This window comes from Pempheris klunzingeri, chromosome 11 (assembly GCF_042242105.1).
Source record: "Pempheris klunzingeri isolate RE-2024b chromosome 11, fPemKlu1.hap1, whole genome shotgun sequence".
Lineage (NCBI taxonomy): Eukaryota > Metazoa > Chordata > Actinopteri > Acropomatiformes > Pempheridae > Pempheris > Pempheris klunzingeri.
Genome location: NC_092022.1, coordinates 25838277 through 25860179, shown reverse-complemented (window position 1 = coordinate 25860179; position 21903 = coordinate 25838277). Strand labels below are relative to the sequence as shown.

The 21903-nt window shown below is 44.5% G+C and overlaps 2 protein-coding genes across 2 annotated transcripts; both read left to right on the top strand.

Moving 5' to 3' along the window:
- Positions 1 to 5080: 5080 nt before the first annotated feature.
- On the top strand, positions 5081 to 11068 carry efhd2 (EF-hand domain family, member D2). The gene is made up of 4 exons (XM_070839984.1): positions 5081 to 5555; positions 9005 to 9152; positions 9238 to 9372; positions 10477 to 11068. The coding sequence occupies exons 1-4, from the start codon at positions 5269 to 5271 to the stop codon at positions 10606 to 10608; spliced, it is 702 nt and encodes a 233-aa protein (XP_070696085.1). The 5' UTR covers positions 5081 to 5268; the 3' UTR covers positions 10609 to 11068.
- A 6378-nt stretch (positions 11069 to 17446) lies between these two features.
- Positions 17447 to 21039, top strand: LOC139209350 (protein FAM107B). The gene is made up of 4 exons (XM_070839000.1): positions 17447 to 17564; positions 18347 to 18449; positions 19392 to 19533; positions 20788 to 21039. The coding sequence occupies exons 1-4, from the start codon at positions 17447 to 17449 to the stop codon at positions 20905 to 20907; spliced, it is 483 nt and encodes a 160-aa protein (XP_070695101.1). The 3' UTR covers positions 20908 to 21039.
- Positions 21040 to 21903: the final 864 nt, after the last annotated feature.

Here is a 21903-nt window from a genome sequence, read left to right as displayed (position 1 = left end):
TATCTGTATCGTTGTATTTCTGTAGAACATTATTCATCATCCTTCAGACTGTTGTCTCACTGTTCATATCATAGTGTGATCAAACACTGGTTTTCTATGAAGGGTTTCATAAGTGTTTGATAAGTGTTGTCACATTTGATTGGTACAAAGACAAAAGTGAATTAATAAGGGATCATGTAGCACTTCAAAGTTTTACCACACGAGCACGGAGCCCGTTGTGAGACTAAAATTTCACACTAAATTCAAAATGGCCGACTTGTTGTTGGGTTCAGGTCGTGGCACCAAGAGACTTTCTTTAGGTCTGGACAAGATAAACGTACCGACCGAATTTCAAACATCTCTGTGAGATGTGAAATGTACCACACGGAAGTTTGTAGGGGGCGCCGTCAAGCCCGCTTGCCACACAAAGTGTAAGAAGTGGACGTGGCCACCATGACGTCACCTGTTAGCTTGTTGACCGCCATTTTGAAGCCTCGAGTTTGGCTTTATAAATATTATAAATGTATAAATATCAGAATGATATTTGATCATTGATATTGATATACTGTATATTGACAGTGATATTTGTCAGAAATAACTGAGACACAGCTAATAATGTTTGTGGAGGAAGAAATCTTTATTTAACGATAGATGTGTGTTATACAGATTGTTTACATGGACATGCTCATTCACTGGCTCATAACTGAACAATCTAAACTACACAAAGTCAAACTTAAACAGCCCATAAACAAAGAAGAATCGTCATTTAAAGTTCAAAAACAAGACTTTATCATTATCAGGATCCCAAAACAGAAATCTACACTACAAAGAGGATAGTGGGTAGGGAGCAAGATGACCTTTAATAATCTCCAGGGGGAAATTGCTTTTTGTTACACACAGCTCCAAAAGAATAAGAATAAACTTCAAACACAAAGTAAAAATATAAATATATGAAAGTATGTATAAAAATTATTATTACAAATTATTACACAGAGGTAAATTATTGCACCAGGTGAGTCCAGAGTCTTATAATAATAATAATAATAATAATAATAATAATAATAATAATGCAGTCTGTAATGCAGTTCATGCAGTTTATCAGGTTAGATACTCCAAAAGACCTGAGCCTCCCTTTCTTATGAAGGGCATTTGAGTTGTTAGTCCAGTCCAGTTTATTGTTGAGGTGAACTCCAGGTACTTATAAGATGTCACCATCTCGATGATGAGGACCGGAGCCAGGACCGTTTCCTGCAGGGGCCCTGCACTGCAGACGGCCATGTCGGACACACAGTCCTGTGTCCTCACTTACTGTGGACGGTTGGTGAGGGAGTCCAGAATCCAGGATGTGAGGTGATGAGGTCCACACCCGTGTCCTCCAGCTACAAACCATTCTATTGTAGCCTGATGGTCACTACACACATTTGTCCCACACTACTGTTTCAGTCCAAAGAGTGGAGCTCAACCAGTGTGACCATCTGTCCCCCTTCTCTGTCAATCTAAAAGCTTCAGCAAAGGACAGCAGGAGCCAGGTAGCCAGACATCCAGCCCAGAGCCCTCCAGCAGTCTGTCTGGCCCGGCCAATTTTTATTTTTGTACTTTATCTTATTCTTATTATGCGGCCTACCTTTATTTTTCTTTTTAATAATGTGCCTTGTTTTTACATGCCTCTTTGCCTTAAATTGCCCCCTGGGGACAAATAAAGTTTTCTTGAATCTTGGTAACCTGTTCTATATGAAAAGTGTATTTTGATAGTTTGTTCTGAATTCTCATTATATGAATATGGACTGATTGATTGATTGATTGATTGATATTCTAACCCAAGTCATGGGCTGCATTCAAACTTACATACTATACTGGCAGTGTGTACCGATTTGGCTTGAGGCAAGAAATCGGCCTCCAGCTGCTGAATATTCACTCATTAGATCTTAGCTAATCATTTCATTCTCCTGATCCTTGTTGTTATTCATATTATTATATACTCTTATATCTTTCAAGTTAGTATGTCCACGGTTAGTTACTTACACTGCAGCTGGTGCCTGAGCTAGACTGGACTTTAACTTAAGCTAGGGTTCAGATAATTATATTCTGTGAGCTTAGGTTACTCTATACAGGTTAGGTATTGGCTCATTCATCTCTATTTGTATTGCTGAGCAAAGCAACGAGACACTGGCTGTCTGAATGTAATGGAACAGAAGTACGCCATCGTATCTTTGTCTGAACTGGGGGATAATGAAGCTGAAATGGAATTACCATCAGTCACAATGGGTGCTGGAGAAACAACAGCTGCATTCATTATTTTATGAACTTGCACAAAGCAACATTCTCCAGGACGATTGCTAAAACACCCCGTTCAAGATAAGAATAAATTACATTCTTGTACCTTTAACCTAGATAGAAGATAAACAATGGTGTTTTATTCATACCAACACTGCACATGGTTTTTAAAGCGACTCTATGTGAAGGGGCAGATTGTTTCATGCAACAGCCATAAAACCCAACTCTGTTTTCAGCTCAGGTTCAAGTTATTCCAGTAAAGTGTGTGCAAGCATTCACTCAGTGTTAGACAGAGATTGTATGGTGGCTGTGCATGAGATCACTTATTGAAATGTGTGTGAGACAGCAATGGAAATGTGAGGAAGAATTCTTCTTTCTCATTACTCAGTCACTGCCGCAGCACAGCCCCCCTGCACCGACGTGGAACAACGAGGAAGTGGGTTGGCCCAAGAATCTGGCTGCTCTGCTCTGATAGGACAAGAGGACGCGCTGGAGAAACAATGCAGCTGTGGGCTGCAAGACAAAGAGCGTCTTCATTCAAGGAAAACAAATGATCAGATAAACCAGCCACCAGTATGTTTTACATTTTTGCTCCAACAACTGAGCTGCTTGAAGAGATTTTTCATCAGGACACTGTAAATAAAGAAAATCAGGCGCACAGGGCTTTCATCATTTACAGTAGTGCACATAACACTCCTATCATGTTATTATGCCTATAAATATTGTCATAAATATATCAAATGGCTTCTGATCCATATGAGTTCATCCCACACGATGATAATGTTTGATAATTAGCTAATGACAGCGTGACTGCACACACTCCACACTGACTATGGCTTTAGTGACAATCACACCGGCCAAACGTGCTGTTCAGCTTATCTGGACTCAAAAAAGGATCAACAGTGAGATGGAACATCATGTGTGAAACAAACAGAGAGAGAGAGACTCACTAAAAACCAAAATCATATCTATTTAGAGGGTTTATTTAGGTTTTAGTGCTAATTCTAAATACCCTTATTAAAGTGTTACCAAAATCAGCACTCCTCTGACTATGTGCATGGTTACACAGAACTACAGACCACTTGCAGTCTTGTGAATAAGATAAGATAAGATATTCCTTTATTTATCCCACAATGGGGAAATTTCAAGTCAGCAGCAGTTCTGATTCACACATACAAGATACAGTTCACACATACAAAGAAAGGGAATAAAAAATATAAAATATATATATGTTTACATGTACAGTATATACAAAAAATAATGTATGGTGAAAGAAAGGCTATTGCACATGGGGGAAAATATAAATATATGTGTTCGAAGGCAACAAGATTCCAATGTCAGTCAGCTGCTTTGCAGAGTTTGCATGTTCTCCTGGTGCTTGTGTGGGTTTTCTGGGCTTCCTTCCACAGTCCAAAGACATGCAGGTTAATTGGTCACAATAAATCGCCTGTGGGTGTGAGTGTGAGTGGTTGTCTGTCACTATGTGTCTGACTGGTGTTCCCATAGACTGTATAAAGATGTATTTACATTCTATATACAGTCTATGGATGCACCCCGCCTCTCACCCAATGCCAGCTGGGATTAGGCCCAGCCCCCCCCCGCGACCCTTAAGGATAAGGAGTACAATGGATGGATGTTCTAGAGAGGAGTTCGCATTGAAATCGCATTGTTACAAGGCATCATCCTTATAATGAAAGACAGATCATCACATTTACCATCTGACAGAAACACACTGCTGTTTTATGATCGCTGCTGTATGACAGACAGGTAACCTGCTGTATGACAGACAGGTAACCTGCTGCTGTATGACAGACAGGTAACTTGCAGTGGTCATGTCAGGTAACCTGCTGTGGTCATGTGTGTCAGGTAACCTGCAGTGGTCGGGTGTGTCAGGTAACCTGCAGTGGTCATGTGTGTCAGGTAACCTGCAGTGGTCGGGTGTGTCAGGTAACCTGCAGTGGTCATGTCAGGTAACCTGCAGTGGTCGGTGTGTCAGGTAACCTGCAGTGGTCATGTATGTCAGGTAACCTGCAGTGGTCATGTCAGGTAACCTGCAGTGGTCGGTGTGTCAGGTAACCTGCAGTGGTCATGTATGTCAGGTAACCTGCAGTGGTCATGTCAGGTAACCTGCAGTGGTCATGTCAGGTAACCTGCAGTGGTCGGTGTGTCAGGTAACCTGCAGTGGTCATGTCAGGTAACCTGCAGTGGTCATGTATGTCAGGTAGCCTGCAGTGGTCATGTCAGGTAACCTGCAGTGGTCATGTATGTCAGGTAACCTGCAGTGGTCATGTCAGGTAACCTGCAGTGGTCGGTGTGTCAGGTAACCTGCAGTGGTCATGTCAGGTAACCTGCAGTGGTCATGTCAGGTAGCCTGCAGTGGTCGGTGTGTCAGGTAGCCTGCAGTGGTCATGTATGTCAGGTAACCTGCAGTGGTCATGTCAGGTAACCTGCAGTGGTCATGTATGTCAGGTAACCTGCAGTGGTCATGTCAGGTAACCTGCAGTGGTCATGTCAGGTAACCTGCAGTGGTCATGTATGTCAGGTAACCTGCAGTGGTCATGTCAGGTAACCTGCAGTGGTCATGTATGTCAGGTAACCTGCAGTGGTCATGTCAGGTAGCCTGCAGTGGTCGGTGTGTCAGGTTAACCTGAGGTTAAACAGTCAGTCAGTGTGCTGAGAGCAGACTGGTCCCCACCTGTCGCAGCAGGCGGGGTGCCTGTCTCTTTAAGAGGCGTGGTGACCGCCTGCACAATGCTACGTAGCTAACGAGCCAATATCCCACATCCTGAGGGAGCTGTCTGTCTGAACTTGGAGCCTAAGCCCTGGAAATTATTACTAAGCTCAGATAAGCGCGCACATTTGTCATTAATTTGCTTCGGCCCCTGCCGGGAGAGCCGCTCCCGGCCTGTTATCTAGCCCGGAGGGGGGAGAGCCGGACGGAGGGCTGTCTGCACCGCCTTCTCTACTGTAGTCCGCTAAGAATCGCTCTCTTCTGGTTAGCTGCCCACTTTGAAAATGGCCACAGACGAGCTCTCGTCCAAGCTCCACCGTCGGCTGCAGATCGAGGAAGGAGCGGAGGACCCGGTGGCCGTGGACGACCGCGGGCAGCAGAACGGCTCGGAGGAGAAGCCGAGCACCGCCAGCGCGGACTCGGAGCTGGGAGCCAAACTGATGCGGAGAGAGGAGCTGAACGAGGGGCAGGGGGAGCACTGCCAGCCCAGCATGAGGGTGTTCAACCCCTACACCGAGTTCAAGGAGTTCTCCCGAGGCCAGATCAAAGACATGGAGAAGATGTTCAAAACGTGAGTGTGTGACTGTCAGTGTGTGGCCTGGGGGGGGGGGGGGGCTGCCTCCATGTGGGACACTGCTCATCCCCCCCCCAGGCGTGATGTTTGCTCATATAAGGAAGTTGAGAGCAGGTTGTCACAGCTCACAGCTACAGGAAGCTTTTTATTATCCGGGTCTCCTGTAAAGTATGACACCAAAGTCCAGTCAGAATAAAGTGAGTAATGAGAAGTGAGTGTGACCCAGAGGGAGAGCTGTAAGATCCTTCTGCTGCAAGGACGAGATGGACGAGGAGCTGGTCTGATGGGCCCGATCAGCCCGGCTGATTGCAGGGTGGGGACATTATGCAAGCCAGTGATAAGGAAGTCCGACTACAGGCTTTCACTGAGGACACAATGGAGCTGTGTGTGCTCCAGAGAGGCCAGAACCTGGTGTGAGCTGGAAAAGTCTCTGCCTGTCTGACAAATCACAGTTTTACCTTCATATGATCAGACATGGTGAGGGCACAGAGCAAGTCCAGCTTAGTCCACTGCTCCTCGGGTTACCTGACTGATCCTGGATCTGTTAAAGTGACAGCAAAAAGCACCGTGAATAGTTTCCAGATATTAAAGCAAGACTTAAATAAGTGCAGGAAAGATTAAATAAGAATGTCTGAGTGATTATTTTCACTTTTTGGACTCACGAACAAACTATCATGACAATGTGCTGACTGTAAACCATGTGGAGGATCTGTTAGGACAGTTCATATGTGATGAGATGTTTCTCAGCAGGACCTTTTAGTTCTTTAGTTCCATGTGGTTCTGAGCTGCAGGAATGGAAAATGAGTCCAAACGTGTTAGTTAGATGCTCCGTTTTAAAACCAAAAGCCTGAAACAGCAACATTATTCTACTGACCTATAAAAACATCTGTTGCTCCAAATAACTTTTTCACTATTTCAACTATTTCAGTGGGTGGGGCTGTGCACTAATGACCCATCATGTCAGAGAAGAACATTCAGGAACTCTGAAACACAAACAACGGGAGCTAATAATTTATGTCTAGTTGTTTGACGCCCGTTTCTTCATCTTGGAAGGTGAAACTTGATGTAATTCGACGTAGCGTTACCAACCACACACAAACAACCTGCTACACCTGTAGCAGCGAGCAGTCAGTGGAGGGGGGTGACACCACCTCCTCGTCCCCACACAGCAGCTCTCTTCCTCACTCTGGAAATATGATTGTGGTGACTGTGAATTCCTGACAAAGCGTGTACACGTACGTTACGCTCGGTGGGATCAATGAAGATAAAGACTACAAGCGTCGACACCGTTTTTCTCCAGCTGAGGAGCTTCAGGCTGCAGGGAGGCAGGCTCAGTGCTGCTCGGACTCAGTCTGAGGGTTTGGTTTGGCTCTGCCCAGATTCTTCAGGTTCCTGTCGTGTCCAGGCCTGTCCAGGCACATGCTCGTCAAGCTGCTCAGCCCCAGTCAGCCATGTAGAGTTTAATGTTGTGAGTTAGAGTCACTCTCATGTAAAGACACACAGCTCTCTGTGGGATTTTGGAGTACGATGGGGATGTAGGGCCCTGATCAAACTAATCAATAGACAGATTAGATTAGACTGCCTGTGTTTACTGCAGAGCTGCTTTATTAGAATACAACTAATCCTGCTGAATCACAAAACTACAGCAGGATTGGTTTGACTGAAGCAAGTTAAAATCTGAAGTGGAGTAAAGCCGGCCACTATATTCCAGCTCTACTCTGAAGCCCGTCCATGTCTGACAGCTTCTATCAAAAGCTGCTTTGTTAAACTAATTATTGATATGCTACACTTGGCACTACTGTAACCGCATGGCCTCGAGCGGTGGCATCACTAAGGTACGGCTCAATGTGTTTGTCTTATAACGTGGTCCCTCAGCTGAGAGTCTCCATGGCTCACAGAGAATATCGTCAGGGAGAAGAGGGCGGCGCTTTGCACGGCCGATTAGAGCTGAAACTCTGAACCAGGTTAAGTAATGGTGATGTAGCCAGGTTAAAGGAGAGCCACCTTCCTGTCTTTGGGCTCAGTCTACCTTGCTGACCACTAATCTCCCCCAATAGTCCACCGCTTTGGGCAGGCGCCTGCAACAACAGAGGATTTTACCCTTTTCACACATTTATGCACCTGGTCAGTCAGACAGAACACAGGAGTGACTGTCATGTCATGTTGTCAAATTTAGTAAAGTACAAACATCTGGTGATGCTTTGTACCTAATGAATGCTTCCTTCATGGGAAAAAGACCCTGTGTCTCTTTGCTTTATTCATAGAAGTCTCTTTGGAAAACAAATATCTCAAAATAGCTGTGGAACCATGCCAGCCAGTGAGAATGATGTGGAAACGAGAGATTGAACAGTTACTGAGCACAGAGGCTGGAAGAGAGAGAGCTGAAAGTACTCGTGCTTGGGTGGAAGTTTGTCTGTGTGAAGCAGGGCCGATAGATAATAGAGTCTGTGAGTGTATCAGTAAGTGCGTGGCTGCCAGATTTAGGCACTCTATTGACTACAGAGTGAGTGTTCAGGAAGAAATGAGCATATCTGGACTGTCCTCTGCCTGCCAGGGAGGAAGTGCAATCTGATAAACAGACTTCCTCATTCGTACACAGTACAAAGCTGAGAGCGCTTGTTGGAGTAGATTGCGGGGGTGGGAAGCTGACAGGCTTTTACTCCCCTTCTAATGATGAAAATACCTTTTGTTAACTGGGAGATTGACCTGAAACTGTTGTGTGCTCATCTGGAATGACACAGGCCAAGTGAACCAAGCCCACTTGTGGTCAGGCGGTGCCGTTCTCAACCAGACAACAAGACCAGAAAAGTTTCATTTTAGACCGAATGAATGAGGTTAATGACCTACAGTTGATATCATCTGCCACTGGCTATGCTTGGCATTTAGAAAACCCTGCTGCCCAAAAGTTTTCTCCATGGCTGATAGAAAGATCCGGGAGAAAAGAGAAGTTCAGTCAGCAACCTTAAAGACCTTCTAAGTGCTTTCTGCACTGTGTTATAGTGGACAGCTCGCCTGAAATAAGGTTCAAGGTTCGGCTGGATTGTCGTTGCACAATGAAGGCAGTGGTGACTGATGTCAGAGGAAATGATGGCATTGTAATAAAATGCTACGCTCAGACTGAAAGAGCAGGTGCTATATCACACAGCAGTGGGCTTAGTCACAAAACCATTGGGAGAAAAATGGCATTTCAAACTGGACCCATCAGCCCTGACCTGACCCTGCTTCATCTGATAATCTGGTATTATTAAGTTGTTTTAGTGTCCACAGATGTCAAGTACAGATTCAAACCAACAGGAAATGTGTTTGGTAACAAGTGTAAAGTATAACAGGAGCCTCACTGCTGCTCTGGCTCACATGTTCTTATCGTTCATTTGGGAACGTTATCAGGCTGAGAGTGGCTCAGCATGCACACATAACAAACCCGTGTTCTACTTGGTCGTGTCCAGGTTTGATGCCGGGAAAGACAACTACATCGACCTGATGGAGCTGAAGCTGATGATGGAGAAGCTTGGAGCTCCACAGACACACCTTGGATTAAAGAACATGATCAAGGAGGTGGACGAGGACCTGGACAACAAGCTCAGCTTCAGAGAGGTGAAACAATAAGACCAGATTAGAATCAGTCAGACGATGTGATGTTCTCTCCGTCTACATGTCTGTCTGTTCTTCCTGTCCTCAGTTCCTGCTGATCTTCAGGAAGGCAGCAGCAGGAGAGCTGGCGGAGGACAGCGGCCTTGGCGTCCTCGCTCGCCTCTCTGAAATCGACGTCTCCACAGAGGGAGTCAAAGGAGCCAAGACGTTCTTTGAAGCCAAAGTAAGTCGACTCCAATGCATCAACCAGCACCCGAACACGAGTGCTTTAGAAGAGGAGAGATGCAGTACACTCCACACATGCAGACAACACAGAGTTCACAGCGCACTGTTGCCGTAGTTACGCATGTAAAATGGGAGAAAATGATTAAACCTCACAGCAACGTAACACTATGGTGGCGTCTGCAGCGGTCTGCTGGGGGGGAGGGAGCAGGGAAAGAGACTGAACAGACTGGTCAGGAGGGCCGGCTCTGTCCTGGACTGCTCCCTGGACTCCATAGAGGAGGTGGGTGAGAGGAGGACGCTAACAAAACTCAAGTCCATCATGGACAACCCCTCTCACCCTCTGCACGGGACTGTGGGGGCCCTCAGCAGCTCCTTCAGCAGCAGGCTGAGGCCCCCACCCTGCAAGAAGGAACGCTACCACAGGTCATTCCTCCCATCAGCCATCAGACTCTATAACAGCAGCATCACTGGCTGAGAAACAGTCCACAGTCACTACAGGGTAGCTGATCGGGTCTGTTTTTCACTCATCTCACCTCATGTCCCTGTCCATACTGTACAAATCAAATCAAATCAAATCAAATCACATCTTAACAGTATCATTAAAGAAAGACACACCAGCAAGTAAGTAATATAAATAAGGTATATACAACTAAAAAAATAATGAATAAAATAAAATAAAATGTACAGCTAAATAGATAATAGCCTTACGGTTGAGGGCGGTGCAACTGCCGTACCAGGAGGTGATGCAGCCGGTCAGGATGCCCTGCGGAGGAAGTAGAGCCGCTGTCTCACTGACTTGGTGATGAAGTCAGTGTGGTGAGACCAGGTCGAGTCCTCGCTGATGTGAACCCTGAGGAACCTGAAGCTGCTGACTCTCTCCACTGTAGTCCCGTTGATGAAGAGGGAGGCGTGTTCCTCTCTCTGTCTCTTCCTCTAGTCCACGATCAGCTCCTTTGTTTTGGCTCTGACCTCCTCTCAACATTTATGTTCATAGTGTAAATATTTATTATCATTACAATATATATTTATTTACTAGTGCTTATTTTCTACTGTTGTTTTCTTTATTTCTCTTTCTAAGTCTACGTGTTCCCCTGTTGCACAGGTCCAGGCCATCAATGAGTCCAACCGGTTTGAGGCCGAGATCCGCCAGGAGCAGGAGGCCAAGAAGAAGCAGGCCGAGGAACAGAAACAGAGACGCGCTGCTTTTAAAGAGCTGCAGTCCGCTTTCAAGTGACCCCCCCCCGCCCCCCCCCTCAGGACCCGTCTCTGTCAGTGCTGCACTAACGCTGCCCGTTTGTTAATGTGTGTTTGAATGCTCCTTCTATGTCACACAGTGGTAGTCCTGAGTCACACCGCGGCTCCATGACCCACATGTGCTGCTCACTAGTCTACGGTACCATGGACTGGACACATCAGGAAAACTCAGCACAGTTAAAGTCGAGGACTATAAATAAATAAAAAAATAATAATAACAAATAAATATTCATTTAGCTCTGCAGCTCACTGGCTTTTAATAGCTGTCAAACATCAAACTTGTAACTCCAATACAACTTAATCTGCCACTACTGTGTCCAACACTGAGGAGCCATTGTCAGAGGCTGCAGCGCTCCAGTTAGCTGTGTGGAGCTGAAATCTGTAAACTGCTGTGAGATGTGTCCAGTTCTTAGTATCTGCATAGACTAGTGATGAGTGCACTTGTTGCACTGCCTAGCCGACGGCGTCGGTCCACTTGTTTGAGCTATATTTGGCATCACTCATTCCAGAACTTGTGTTAAATCCAGTGAAACTTCATTCACTTAGTGTTAAATGTTGAACAAATAGATGAGCTCTACATTTTTACTGTCAGCTCTGTATTTTTATAGAATGGGGTTGGGTGGGTGTTGGGTAGACTTAATTTCCTGTGGGTCGGGTTGGTGGTGGTCAGTCTTCAGCACCATCTTCTGCATGGGTCCCTTCGGTGCAGTTTTTCTAGACACTGGGTCTTTGTTTTTCATTTTATTTATCTACTTCAGTGCTAAAATGTGAGGACGTTGTGACTCCACTGTAGCCTCGGCTTTATAGTATTTCACAGTTGCTAACACACCTAATGCAGAATTTCATTGTGTCCGCTCTGCACACACAAGCCAAATCAGGGATCAACACAAACTGTCAGAATGAAACTCTACCTTACATAATCTAACCATCCTTTTCCAGCAGTCACACCACACCCATGTACTGTATACAAACCCTGCTGCCTTTAGCACTTTGTATACTTTACATTTCTCAGAGAAAAGAATGTTCCAGTCCAGCACATTAACCCACACGTCACTGAACACAAGCGTAGGAAGGCTTCAGGGGGGGTTGGTGCACACACACCAACACGGAGGATGTTCTAAAACAATGATTTGGTTTCATTCATGTGTTGTTGGGATGGTGCCTGCACTAGACCGTGACAGTGGGTGAACACACGTTGCCTTCCACCCTCAGCAGGTCGTCTGGCAGTCTTGTAGTAAAATGCAAGAACATGATGTCATTGTTTAGGTTCCTTTTTACATAAAACTGTATTAGATGTACTTCACAGCATTTGACCTACTTTATTGTTCCCTGGGGGACATGATAGACCTCATACTGTAGGACTGTATAACACGATGTATTGTACTGTGATACAATCATTGTATGTGCAACAACGACATAGGTACTGGCTAGTATAGAGAGTTTGAATGTCCGTATTATGGGTGCTACTGTGTAGCCATGATTTATGACACCAGAGTGGCCCTAACGTCATCAGAGCCAGGTCTCCTCTATTGCCTGTTCCCCATGTTCTTGATCATGTCCTCAATCTTCTCCTTCTCCTCCTCTTCCTGTCACTCTCACTGCCTCTGAGTTTGCAAAGTTCTTGCAGGAGGGGTGATCTTACCTGAGGTCCGTTTGTAGAGCTGAGGCTCAGACTGATTGGTGTTCAGTTGGTGTAATGTGCCCACCTGTGTGTGTGTGTGTGTGTGTGTGTGTGTGTGTGTGTGTGTGTGTGTGCATGGGTGTTACCAGTTTCAGGTATGTATGCCTTTAGAACAGAATGATAGAAGTGTTTTCCACAGTTGTTGGAGAAACTTGCAGAATTGTGAACAAAGTGCAAAGCAGAAAGCGTGCAGTGCTTCTGGTGCCTTGGTTTGGCACGGCACGGTTATAAGACATATCATTTGGAGTTCTAGCATCGGCCCGATGAGCTCACAGACGGTTCGAAACTGTCACCACTAATCTGGAAGTGAAAGTTGTGCGTCTACATCTTCCAGGAACTGCTCTCTGTTTCAGAACTGGACATATAAACAAACGTTTACCATGTGTTCATTCTTAGATCGATGGATTAGTGGTTCAGACCCACGTACCCAGAGCTCGGCAGTGAAGTCAGTCAGATGTTTTCATGCCTGATATGAATGATAGCCAAGGCTTTGCTCTTTTTATTTAATGTTCCCAGTATTTGCTCACTGCCCCAGATCAACCTGGAGAGTCGACACAGGACCACTAATAGTGTTTTAAAAGTGGAGTGATCTGGTAAAAGAGTGGCAGGAAGGGGAAGTGTGACTTCTGCAGAACTGTGAATAGTGTCCTCTCAAAAGAAGAAGTGTGTCACTTCCTCTAATCAACATCATCACGTCCTTTTGGTTTGATTGAAACCAGCCCTGAATGCCAGTCATTCCATTTCATTTGGCCCTTTACTTGCTGTGAGGCCCTTTCCAGCTTGTGTGCTGTTTGTAATCAGGTAAATCTTTTTAGCCAAGAGATTTGCACAATTTGCACGTACTTGATTTAAGTGTTGTAATCCTGAGATGGTAGATTTGACCTTGATAGAACTTTAACTCCACATTAGTTTCCCTAAGCGTTAATCCTGAAGAGCGTTCTGTGGATTGTGTTCATGGATGCTCGGCAGCAGCCCCTAGAAACTCACCCTTCATTACACCGTAGATTACAGATCAGGGACTGCCATTATTTTATGATATGTGCTTTAATGGTAATCCAGCAGGAACAGCGTGTCGACCACGGCCTGTGTGCCTGTCACTGTTTCAAAAATCAATTTAAATTGAAACAAGCAACAAATTCCAAACACATCATTTGTTCAGATCGATCGTGGTGCAGCCTGTGCAGCTCATCACTAACTTTGTTGGAGAGAAAACGCTGCTCCATTATTTCAGTTGACTTTACATTCGTTGTCATGGTGATGTTACTGCAGCTGCATTTACAAAAGGATGTTTAAAGCATTTCTAAAGTGTGTGTATAGTGAACGGGTGTTTGTTCTAATAGCAGTGACCTTCAGGATTATCAAATTTGAATCATTTCTGCCTGAGATCTTTTAATTTTAATGTTTTTTTTATTTCTCTGTAGGACACATTTGTTCTTACATGTTTGCTTTGGAACCACTTTGTAAATGTCTGAGGAAGAAATGTTTGGTTTGTGTAAAATAATATGCAAGCTGACTTGTTGTTCTGTCTGTTGATGCACAGCAACACTGTGACTGAAATGTTCTTCATGAATAATCAAACAAATGTTTCTGCACGCCGTTCTTAGGATGATCCTTTTCCTCCCAGTTCATCACTGCTGGCTGAGAGCTGTAAGGCTGTGTGGGGGGGTTTGGAGGTAGAGGATGGTTGGTGAGTAGTTGTGATTGGTTTAGAGTTTTGTTATTAGACAGTAGGGCTCATTGTGTCAGAGATCTGTCCCCACACATGAAAAAACCTGGTGCTGTCTCCGGCTCTGACTAAACACTGGGAGCTCTTCACGTTTTTGTGTAGACACGTCGAGCGATTGCTGCAAATTAAATCCTAAATATTCACAAGACAGACTTTTCTTTTGGGAAAAAAGATGAGCCCTAATCATATCTCTTCTGCTCTTAACAATATGTTGGGTAAGAAAAAGTTAGAATTATTTAAAAATGTTATTCCATTTAACATCGTCTCCAGTAGAGGACAGAGACTTAGTTGGGGGCACACTTTGTGGATGAGTTGTCCTCCCACTTCATTCCCTCATTGTTTCCAGAATAGTACCAAATGTTTAAGCTACTTTTCACTCTGCAAGCCACAAAAATGTGAATGGATACCAAGCAATGTGAACGGAGATATTAACAGTGATGATAAAATATATAGAAAGCTGTGGGCTTTTTGTTCTACCGGTGGTACATTCATCATAATATTCTCGTGAACATCGTGGGTTGAGGTCCATCAGTGGCTGGATGTGTTTTCTGAGACGTGAAGCGGTGTGAAAGTGAAGGACTTCACTTTGAATCAACTTTCCTTCTGTTCAGAAGCTCAGCTGTGAACGCTTCAGAGTGAACTTTAGAGTGAAGTGAGAGATCAGTTGGGGTTTTGGGGTCTTTGGGCTGAATAACAATCAGGGAGGGGTATCTTGAACTAATATGATGATGTTTTGATATATACATACATATTTTGGTTATTCCTTCCTTGTTTTTGTTAGTATGTACAATTGTACTGTCTTGTATGCTGATAAGAAATTAATAAACTAAATCTAATACAATTCTATTCTGATTTTCAATAACATGGATCCTTTTGCACCTAGTTTGATTGATACAAATCAGGATTATCATTTGTTAGGAATTAGAATCTTAAGCAGTGAATTATTAAAGTGAGGAAGGTTTGTTAACATTCACATGTGGACTGAGAAAATCAGTTTTTATAGAAAGACTGCCTGTTAAAATATTGGAGCACATGTGTTAACTTAGAGGAAGTAGCAGATTTGCACTCTCCTCTGGCTTCATAAGGAATTAAACAGGCACAAATAACAGAATGAACTCCCTGACCCCCTGAATCAGGCTGTGCAGTGACAGCTGGAGTGGCCCAGGGTATTATGACCCCACCTTTATAGTGAACCCCACCTCCCCTGACATGCTACGTCTTTATGAGAGCTGAATGATCCCCTGTAACAGGTAACCCCCTACAGCAGCGAGCCCTACGGCCCCACACAGCTCTAATGATCTGTAAAACCCCCCCTTGCCATACCATGACCGTTCCTGTTCCTGTGAGGCTGCAGTCAGACCAAAATCTGCTGGGCAAAATTGTATTGCATGCCCCTAAAGCAAGGGGGCAAGACATTCTGTGGAAGGGTTTTAATGCTACCTGCAGGACAAACATGACCAACATGCAGCTTGGGCGATCCGATCACAAGTGGACAGCTGTGAGTACAGGTGTCAGGACACATTGAGGACACATTGAGATCCAGTCGCTCAGAGTATGTGTCCTGGGCGACTCTACTGTTGGTGATTTTCCACAGATCTGATGGCCCACATCTCCATTCCATGTCAGGACTCAGTCCAGGTACATGACAGTCAGTGAAGAGACCCACTGACAGACTGATCGCAGTCATGTTTCCCACCGGGATCATTTCTTTTTTTCATTTCCCATCTTGTCTTGTCTTCCTGTTGCTTGGATTTTTCTTTCTTTCTCTGAGTTTCATTAACCCCAGTTTTAAACAAAAAAAAAAAAATCAAAAAATGGAAGCGTCCCACCTCAAGCTGAGATAACCCTGATGACATCACTATTTTATCAGACGTGTCAGAAGTCCTCCAGAGGCACAGAACAGCTGCTGTCACAGTCCTCATCATGTCGAGTAAAGAGAGACCACAGAACTCCTGTTGAGCAGCAGCAGCAGCCTCTGCTGCCACAAACAGTAATTACAGGACGCTGCCACACGGTTGGTGTCTGAGCGACCAAAGATACAGCACTGTTCCAAAAAGGACAAAAACATCTGACAGGCAGCAGACTGTGACACCAGGCCAGTGGCCGAGCAAAGGGAAACTGAAAACATGTAGATGTACAGATGATAAAGTGGGTATGATTATACACGTGCATGTAAAGATGACTGTGTATTGTAAGAAACATTAAATGAGTTTGGCTGGTTGTGCAGAAGAGCACACGTGGAAACACTTGATATTTTAGAGTTGAATAGCGCTACATGGTTTTTGCACGGATGAGAATCCCAGCAACGGTGCACAGCATGTCTTGCAGAGTTGACCAATGAATGCTGTGTATGTGACAAACGGGTGAAGGCACCGTTTCCAGAAGTGCAGTGCTCGGCTCGACTTCTCTGACACTGTCTACATGTGGACGGTGGACATGAGGGGCTGGACAGTAAGTGAGCGCCACATTCAGGGCTCTCAAGTAACACTGCTCTCAATAGGATCGCTGTCTGTCAGCTCCACACGATGGCTAATGTTCTCAGACAGCAGCCTCTCATGAAGGACCAGTGCAGCACAGGTAGGGCTAAAGCCTCTATGCATTTTCCTTCAGATTCTACTGCATTAACTGATGCATACAGAGCTGCACGCAGCTGCTGCTGTTTCTAACTGTCACTTTCCTCCACGGTGGTGAGGCCTCTTTAATTTTCAACAAGCCCTTAAGACACACGATCACAAAATAATCAGGATGTGCTGTGTTATGAGGAATGAATACCGTCTGCTGCGTACCGCTTAGAATCAGTCATGTAACATTAGACCGAGTGTTCTGTGTGCTCTGTGTTACATTACATGATACAGACTGTTTCTGTTCTATGTCCACTAGTAGAAATATGACTATAATGCTCTCGCTCAAGAATAAGAGACTTCTGTTCTTCTTATATAGAACTGACAAGTGTTATGCAACAAGCCTTTTCATCAGTTTCTACATTTTCTAGTTCTGTAATCCTACACCATTTCTTTTCTCCTGCTCCTCCTCTTTTCTAGTTCAGTGAGCTAGATTGGAGTTTTGGCATGAAATCTCACTGACTACCACTGCTTATCTGCTCCGTGATGACTCATTTACATATACGCCTGCTCACTGACAGGATCAATTACACATCTCTACTTAAGCTATCTGTTTCCACGCTGCTGTGTCTCTGTCTGCTCTGCTTTCTGATTTCAATCTCTCTTCTCATGATGCTGGCTCTTGTCATCACCTTGTGCCCCCCCCAGCAGCTATCCAGCATGCAGCAGGAGCTGGGGCTCCTCAGCAAGTCCTCAGGTGCTGCCCTCCATCATCAAGTCTTTACATGCACTGAGAACCACCTCCGGTCCGAGCTCCTGACACCAAGTGAACACACCTCAACCACAGGCCATGTCGCTCAATGGTTCCTTTCCTAACAGCAGTAATCAAACACATGTGGAGATCCAGCTGGGCTCCAGGAGCAGGATGCTGAACAGCGCTCATCCACACAGCAACAATCACAGAAGAGGTCAGTGCGACTCGGACAAGACGACTTGACTGTCTTGTGACGTTCTGTCTTTAGCTTCATCCCTCTTGGATTAGAAAGTGTGTTCTATGAGGCCCACACTGTACTTCACCTGTTCCACTGTTTGAGTACAGCCGCCTCAGAGCACAGAGGTGAGATGAGCAAACGGTCAGCCCTACATTTGTTTGTGTATGAATTAAGGTTAACCATGTCTCCGTCTCCATACAGACATGAGATTGACACTGATCGTCTCTCACTCTCAGAAATAAAGCAATTAGTTCTTATTTCACAGACAGTTCATCCTCATACTGAAACCATAGAATGGGTCAATATCCAATAACTCCCAAAACAACACCAGAACGTTTTCATTGCCCTTTTTTTGGATGGATGGGGACCAGCCACATGCCAGCAAATAACATGCATTATATATAATCTAATGATGTGAAGTGTGGTCAGGTTTAGGAAAAGAGCTTAGTTTGGGTTGAAATAAGTAATAAGTGGTCTCCTGGCTGAAAGTCCTGTGTTTGATCCATCCGACCACCTCAGTATCCTGCTTCTGTGGACTTTTTCACACTACATACTAACTACTAATACTATTACTCCTTATTCAGTGTGTAAAGTAAGTCCAATACGGGTACAGCAGCCCTTAAATGTCACTGGTATCCAACTGTGAATCTATCATACCCACCAGCAGCTTTCTCCCTGCTCACAGACGAGTGAATTGATCTTTATCTGTTGAGGGATCCGGTGCTGTCGGCGTGTTGTTGACGTGATTTCTCTGTCAGATAATGGAGTCAAAGCCGAAGCGTCTCCAGGTCAGTCGAACTCCGTTAAGACTTCCAGGACTCACAACGAGCTTCACAAGGAGCTGCTGCTGACCCACAAGAGGTAGGTGCCATGCAGAGGCAACGCACTGGAGAAAGTCTGGTATTATTTCATTACAAACAAGTGCTATTCCTGTGTGCTATGACAACACAGTGACTCAGCTTTCTGTAGGAATTGATGTGTTTTTTGCGTCCATCATCACAATCTATCACATCTAATGCTTCTCTCCACAGCCATCCTTCTCTAAAGCAGGTGCCATTAAGAATACATGAGAGTCTCTTTCTTTCTCTCAATTTGGAATCATACACCTTCTCTCCATGCTGCTGCAGTCCTTTAGGCCACTGGGAGCGTGAAGCAGTGTAAAGTGATATGTTAATAGGAGGACCGATCTGGCTCCACCGTCAGCTTGTCCTGATAACAAACACTGTAGCAGTGAAAGCATTGGGTCTTTGTGTTGCTGCCTGTTAATCTGACCTCACAATTTACAGCCAAATCAGAATTTTAGCAGCAGAAATCTATTTTAATAAGTTTATCATGATCTGCTATGAGAATTTGGGTTCCTGACTGCAGGTTTATTATCATTTGTCATGTATCATGCACAGTGGCTGGAGACAATTTGGAGCAAATTTGCATTTGTATTTCACCACTTTCAAAAACTAGTGCAAACCAAGAGTGATTATTTATTACTAAGTGGCCCAGCTGGATCATGTGTGGGAGACAGCAAAGGTACTGCTGCCTTGTGTTGTCCTGCCATGGCTTTATGAGTTTATGGGCAAGGCTGAAATGTGGTACCATTATTCCCCCAAAGTAAATCTTATATTTCAACCAAGGCAAGTCACCACACTACCAACTGCACATACAGCGATACACATGATTAGAATAGCTCAAATTATTAGAATTATTAAAGGAATTAGTTTATCACTTTATGCCGGACATATGGGAGGCAGAACAAAAGCCACCCGTTCCACCATATCTAACAGACGCTCTGCCTCTTCCTGGGCTCAGGGGTCTGGCCCTGAGCAGCAGGTCAGAACTTCAGGAGGTGCTGGAGAGGAGGAAGAGGGTACAGAGTAACCAGGAAGAGGAGGAACAGAGCAGGACGCCCTTAGAGGATGTGCTGCTGAGACGTCAGCAGAAACAACTTGAGGTAATAATAAATCCTGTTTATAGGTGTGTGAGGCAGAAAATACTTTATTTAATCTTTTCAAGCAAATGGACACAAACTATGTAGTGAACTGTCTCAAGGGATCAAACGAGACGTGGAAATATACGTCTGACAGTAGCTCTAAGGGTCCGAGGCTTAGCCGAGGTTTCCTTCACCACTGTCAGGTAGCCCCATCTGACTGCTACCTTTCCACCGAGCTAAACTCTTCCTTCCCAAATTGTACTACGACTCTAACGGGGTGTTGTTCAGTTCTAGCGATGCTGAATCTGGTGCAGGTGTCAGCTAGTCATGGACAATAGTTATCATATTCATTTACACACAAGGTGAGAGTTTAAACTGACAAAAACAATCTATTCAATTCAATTCAATTCAATTCAATTCAATTCAATTCAATTCAATTTATTTTGTATAGCCCAATATCACAACAGAGTGTCTCACAGTGCTTTACAAAGTTCACTGAAATAAACAAGTGTAAGTGAACAAACAATCTAATAAAGAGTCCAGCAGTCGATGAGACCAATGGATCAGTCCGGTGGATCAGTCCGAGGCATCACCTGCCCTTTATGACCCTCCTTCTTCGGGAAGGAAAAACTCAAAAAACCCAGTGGGAAAAGAGAAACCTCCGGGAGCACCACAGTGAAGGAGAGATCCAGCTCCCAAGGACGGACAGGCTGGAGCCTTGGACAGACGCACATCCATTGGCTGGTGGAGAACCACATCAGCGGGGCCAGGACCAGGATCCATAGGAACCAGGGAACCACATCAGCAGAACCAGGACCAGGATCCACAGGAACCAGAGAACCACATCGCTGCTTCCATGTCGTGGGCCTTGTGTTGTTGTGTAGGAAGTGACTTTGTAAGAAGCATTAATTATGATAGTTAATCTCTCTCTGTTACCCTGAGGAAGGTCTGTGTTGTGTGTCCATCTGTGAAGTGTAGCTGTCATCATGTCTTACATCCATCATACTGCAGCTTGAGAAAACCACATTCATTTAGCTGGCATGCCGGAAATATGAGCAATAACAGAATACACTAATTATTTCCTCTTGTCATGGTGGAGGGTGTATAAGTGTCTAATAGAGATCATTTCATGGACGCTATGTGTCTCACAGATCATTTACTTTTGTCCTGAAGGAATGCTTGTTGCTTGCAGATAACACTCGGGGTCGAAGGCATCTTTACACAAATATGTTTTGCACCTGCTTCTCTAATATCTTTTCCTTTTTCTCCCGTCAGAGCGAAAGGGAACAAAAGGAGAAGGTACGAGAGGAAGCCCAGCTGATGGAGTTTGTCAGAGTCCGACAGAACCTAAGAAAGATCCATTCAGTGATCCAGAACAAGGCTGCAAACTCCTGAAGTGCAGCTAGAGAATGCATGCAGAATGTGAAACGAACTCTGGTCTAATCTGAGTTTATTCAACACCTACTGTGCTCCAACAACATGTACCAGCACGGTGCAAGCTTTAAGTCAATCCAGTACAAGTGGTTTTAAAAGAGGTTTTTTTAAAGATGGACCCAGACTCACAGATACTCCAGGAAACAATATTCTTTTATAGCTATGTAAAGACACGGCTTGTCTAAGTCAAACATGTGTAAGTAAATTAGCTTGATGTAGTAGTTGTCATTTATCAATAGTATAGAGTAGAAAAACAAAATGATTTCCATCGACTTGTCAGATTGTTAACATCTTTAAGATCACAGCAAACAAATCTTCTGATATTGATAGGACCTGATACAAAACCTGGAACCATTTGAATCTATATAAAGCATATTTGGTTGACACACTGTTGAGTACTGTACTGTTAATACTTTTAAAGTCCACCTCACTAAAACATTTAGAGCTGGGCTCGCTCTGTGTAGCCACATACTTGTATTTAGAGATCCTACTAGAATGGGCCTGCATGACTTAAACATTTCTTGTCTCGTAGCGGACACGACTGCTGCAGCTCTTTCTGCACGCTCCGGTTCAGAAGAACAGAACAATGTGTGAGCTCTGCTTTTCAATTTCTTCATGTTGCCTGGAGCTGATGTTAGTGAAGAAAAACAATAAGGGATGGCAACTGAGAATGTCGTCACATGTTCAGCAGATCACCTTTTAAATCTAGTATAGTTCGGCCATGGCTTCGTCTGTAGGGACCTTGGTTCAGATATCAGTGTCACCCTAAAATGCTCACTGACTGTATTTCCTGCAGGGAGGGTGATCGTACCTCAGTGTGTTCTAATGCACTCAAAGTTACTGGACAGCGTTTTTTAAATGTCGACCTGTGATGGGGAGGAAGCAGATGAAAATGTAAACAGACATGATGCATATTTGCTAATGATTTGCAGTGAGAAAAAGCAAAAGCAGAAGGCA

Coding starts and splice junctions, on each gene's coding strand:
- efhd2 (XM_070839984.1), top strand. CDS start 5,269: ATGGCCACAGACGAGCTCTCGTCCAAGCTCCACCGTCGGCTGCAGATC. Junction 5,556..9,004: donor ATGGAGAAGATGTTCAAAAC/GTGAGTGTGTGA, acceptor GGTCGTGTCCAG/GTTTGATGCCGGGAAAGACA. Junction 9,153..9,237: donor ACAAGCTCAGCTTCAGAGAG/GTGAAACAATAA, acceptor TCCTGTCCTCAG/TTCCTGCTGATCTTCAGGAA.
- LOC139209350 (XM_070839000.1), top strand. CDS start 17,447: ATGTCGCTCAATGGTTCCTTTCCTAACAGCAGTAATCAAACACATGTG. Junction 17,565..18,346: donor CAGCAACAATCACAGAAGAG/GTCAGTGCGACT, acceptor TTTCTCTGTCAG/ATAATGGAGTCAAAGCCGAA. Junction 18,450..19,391: donor CTGCTGCTGACCCACAAGAG/GTAGGTGCCATG, acceptor TCCTGGGCTCAG/GGGTCTGGCCCTGAGCAGCA.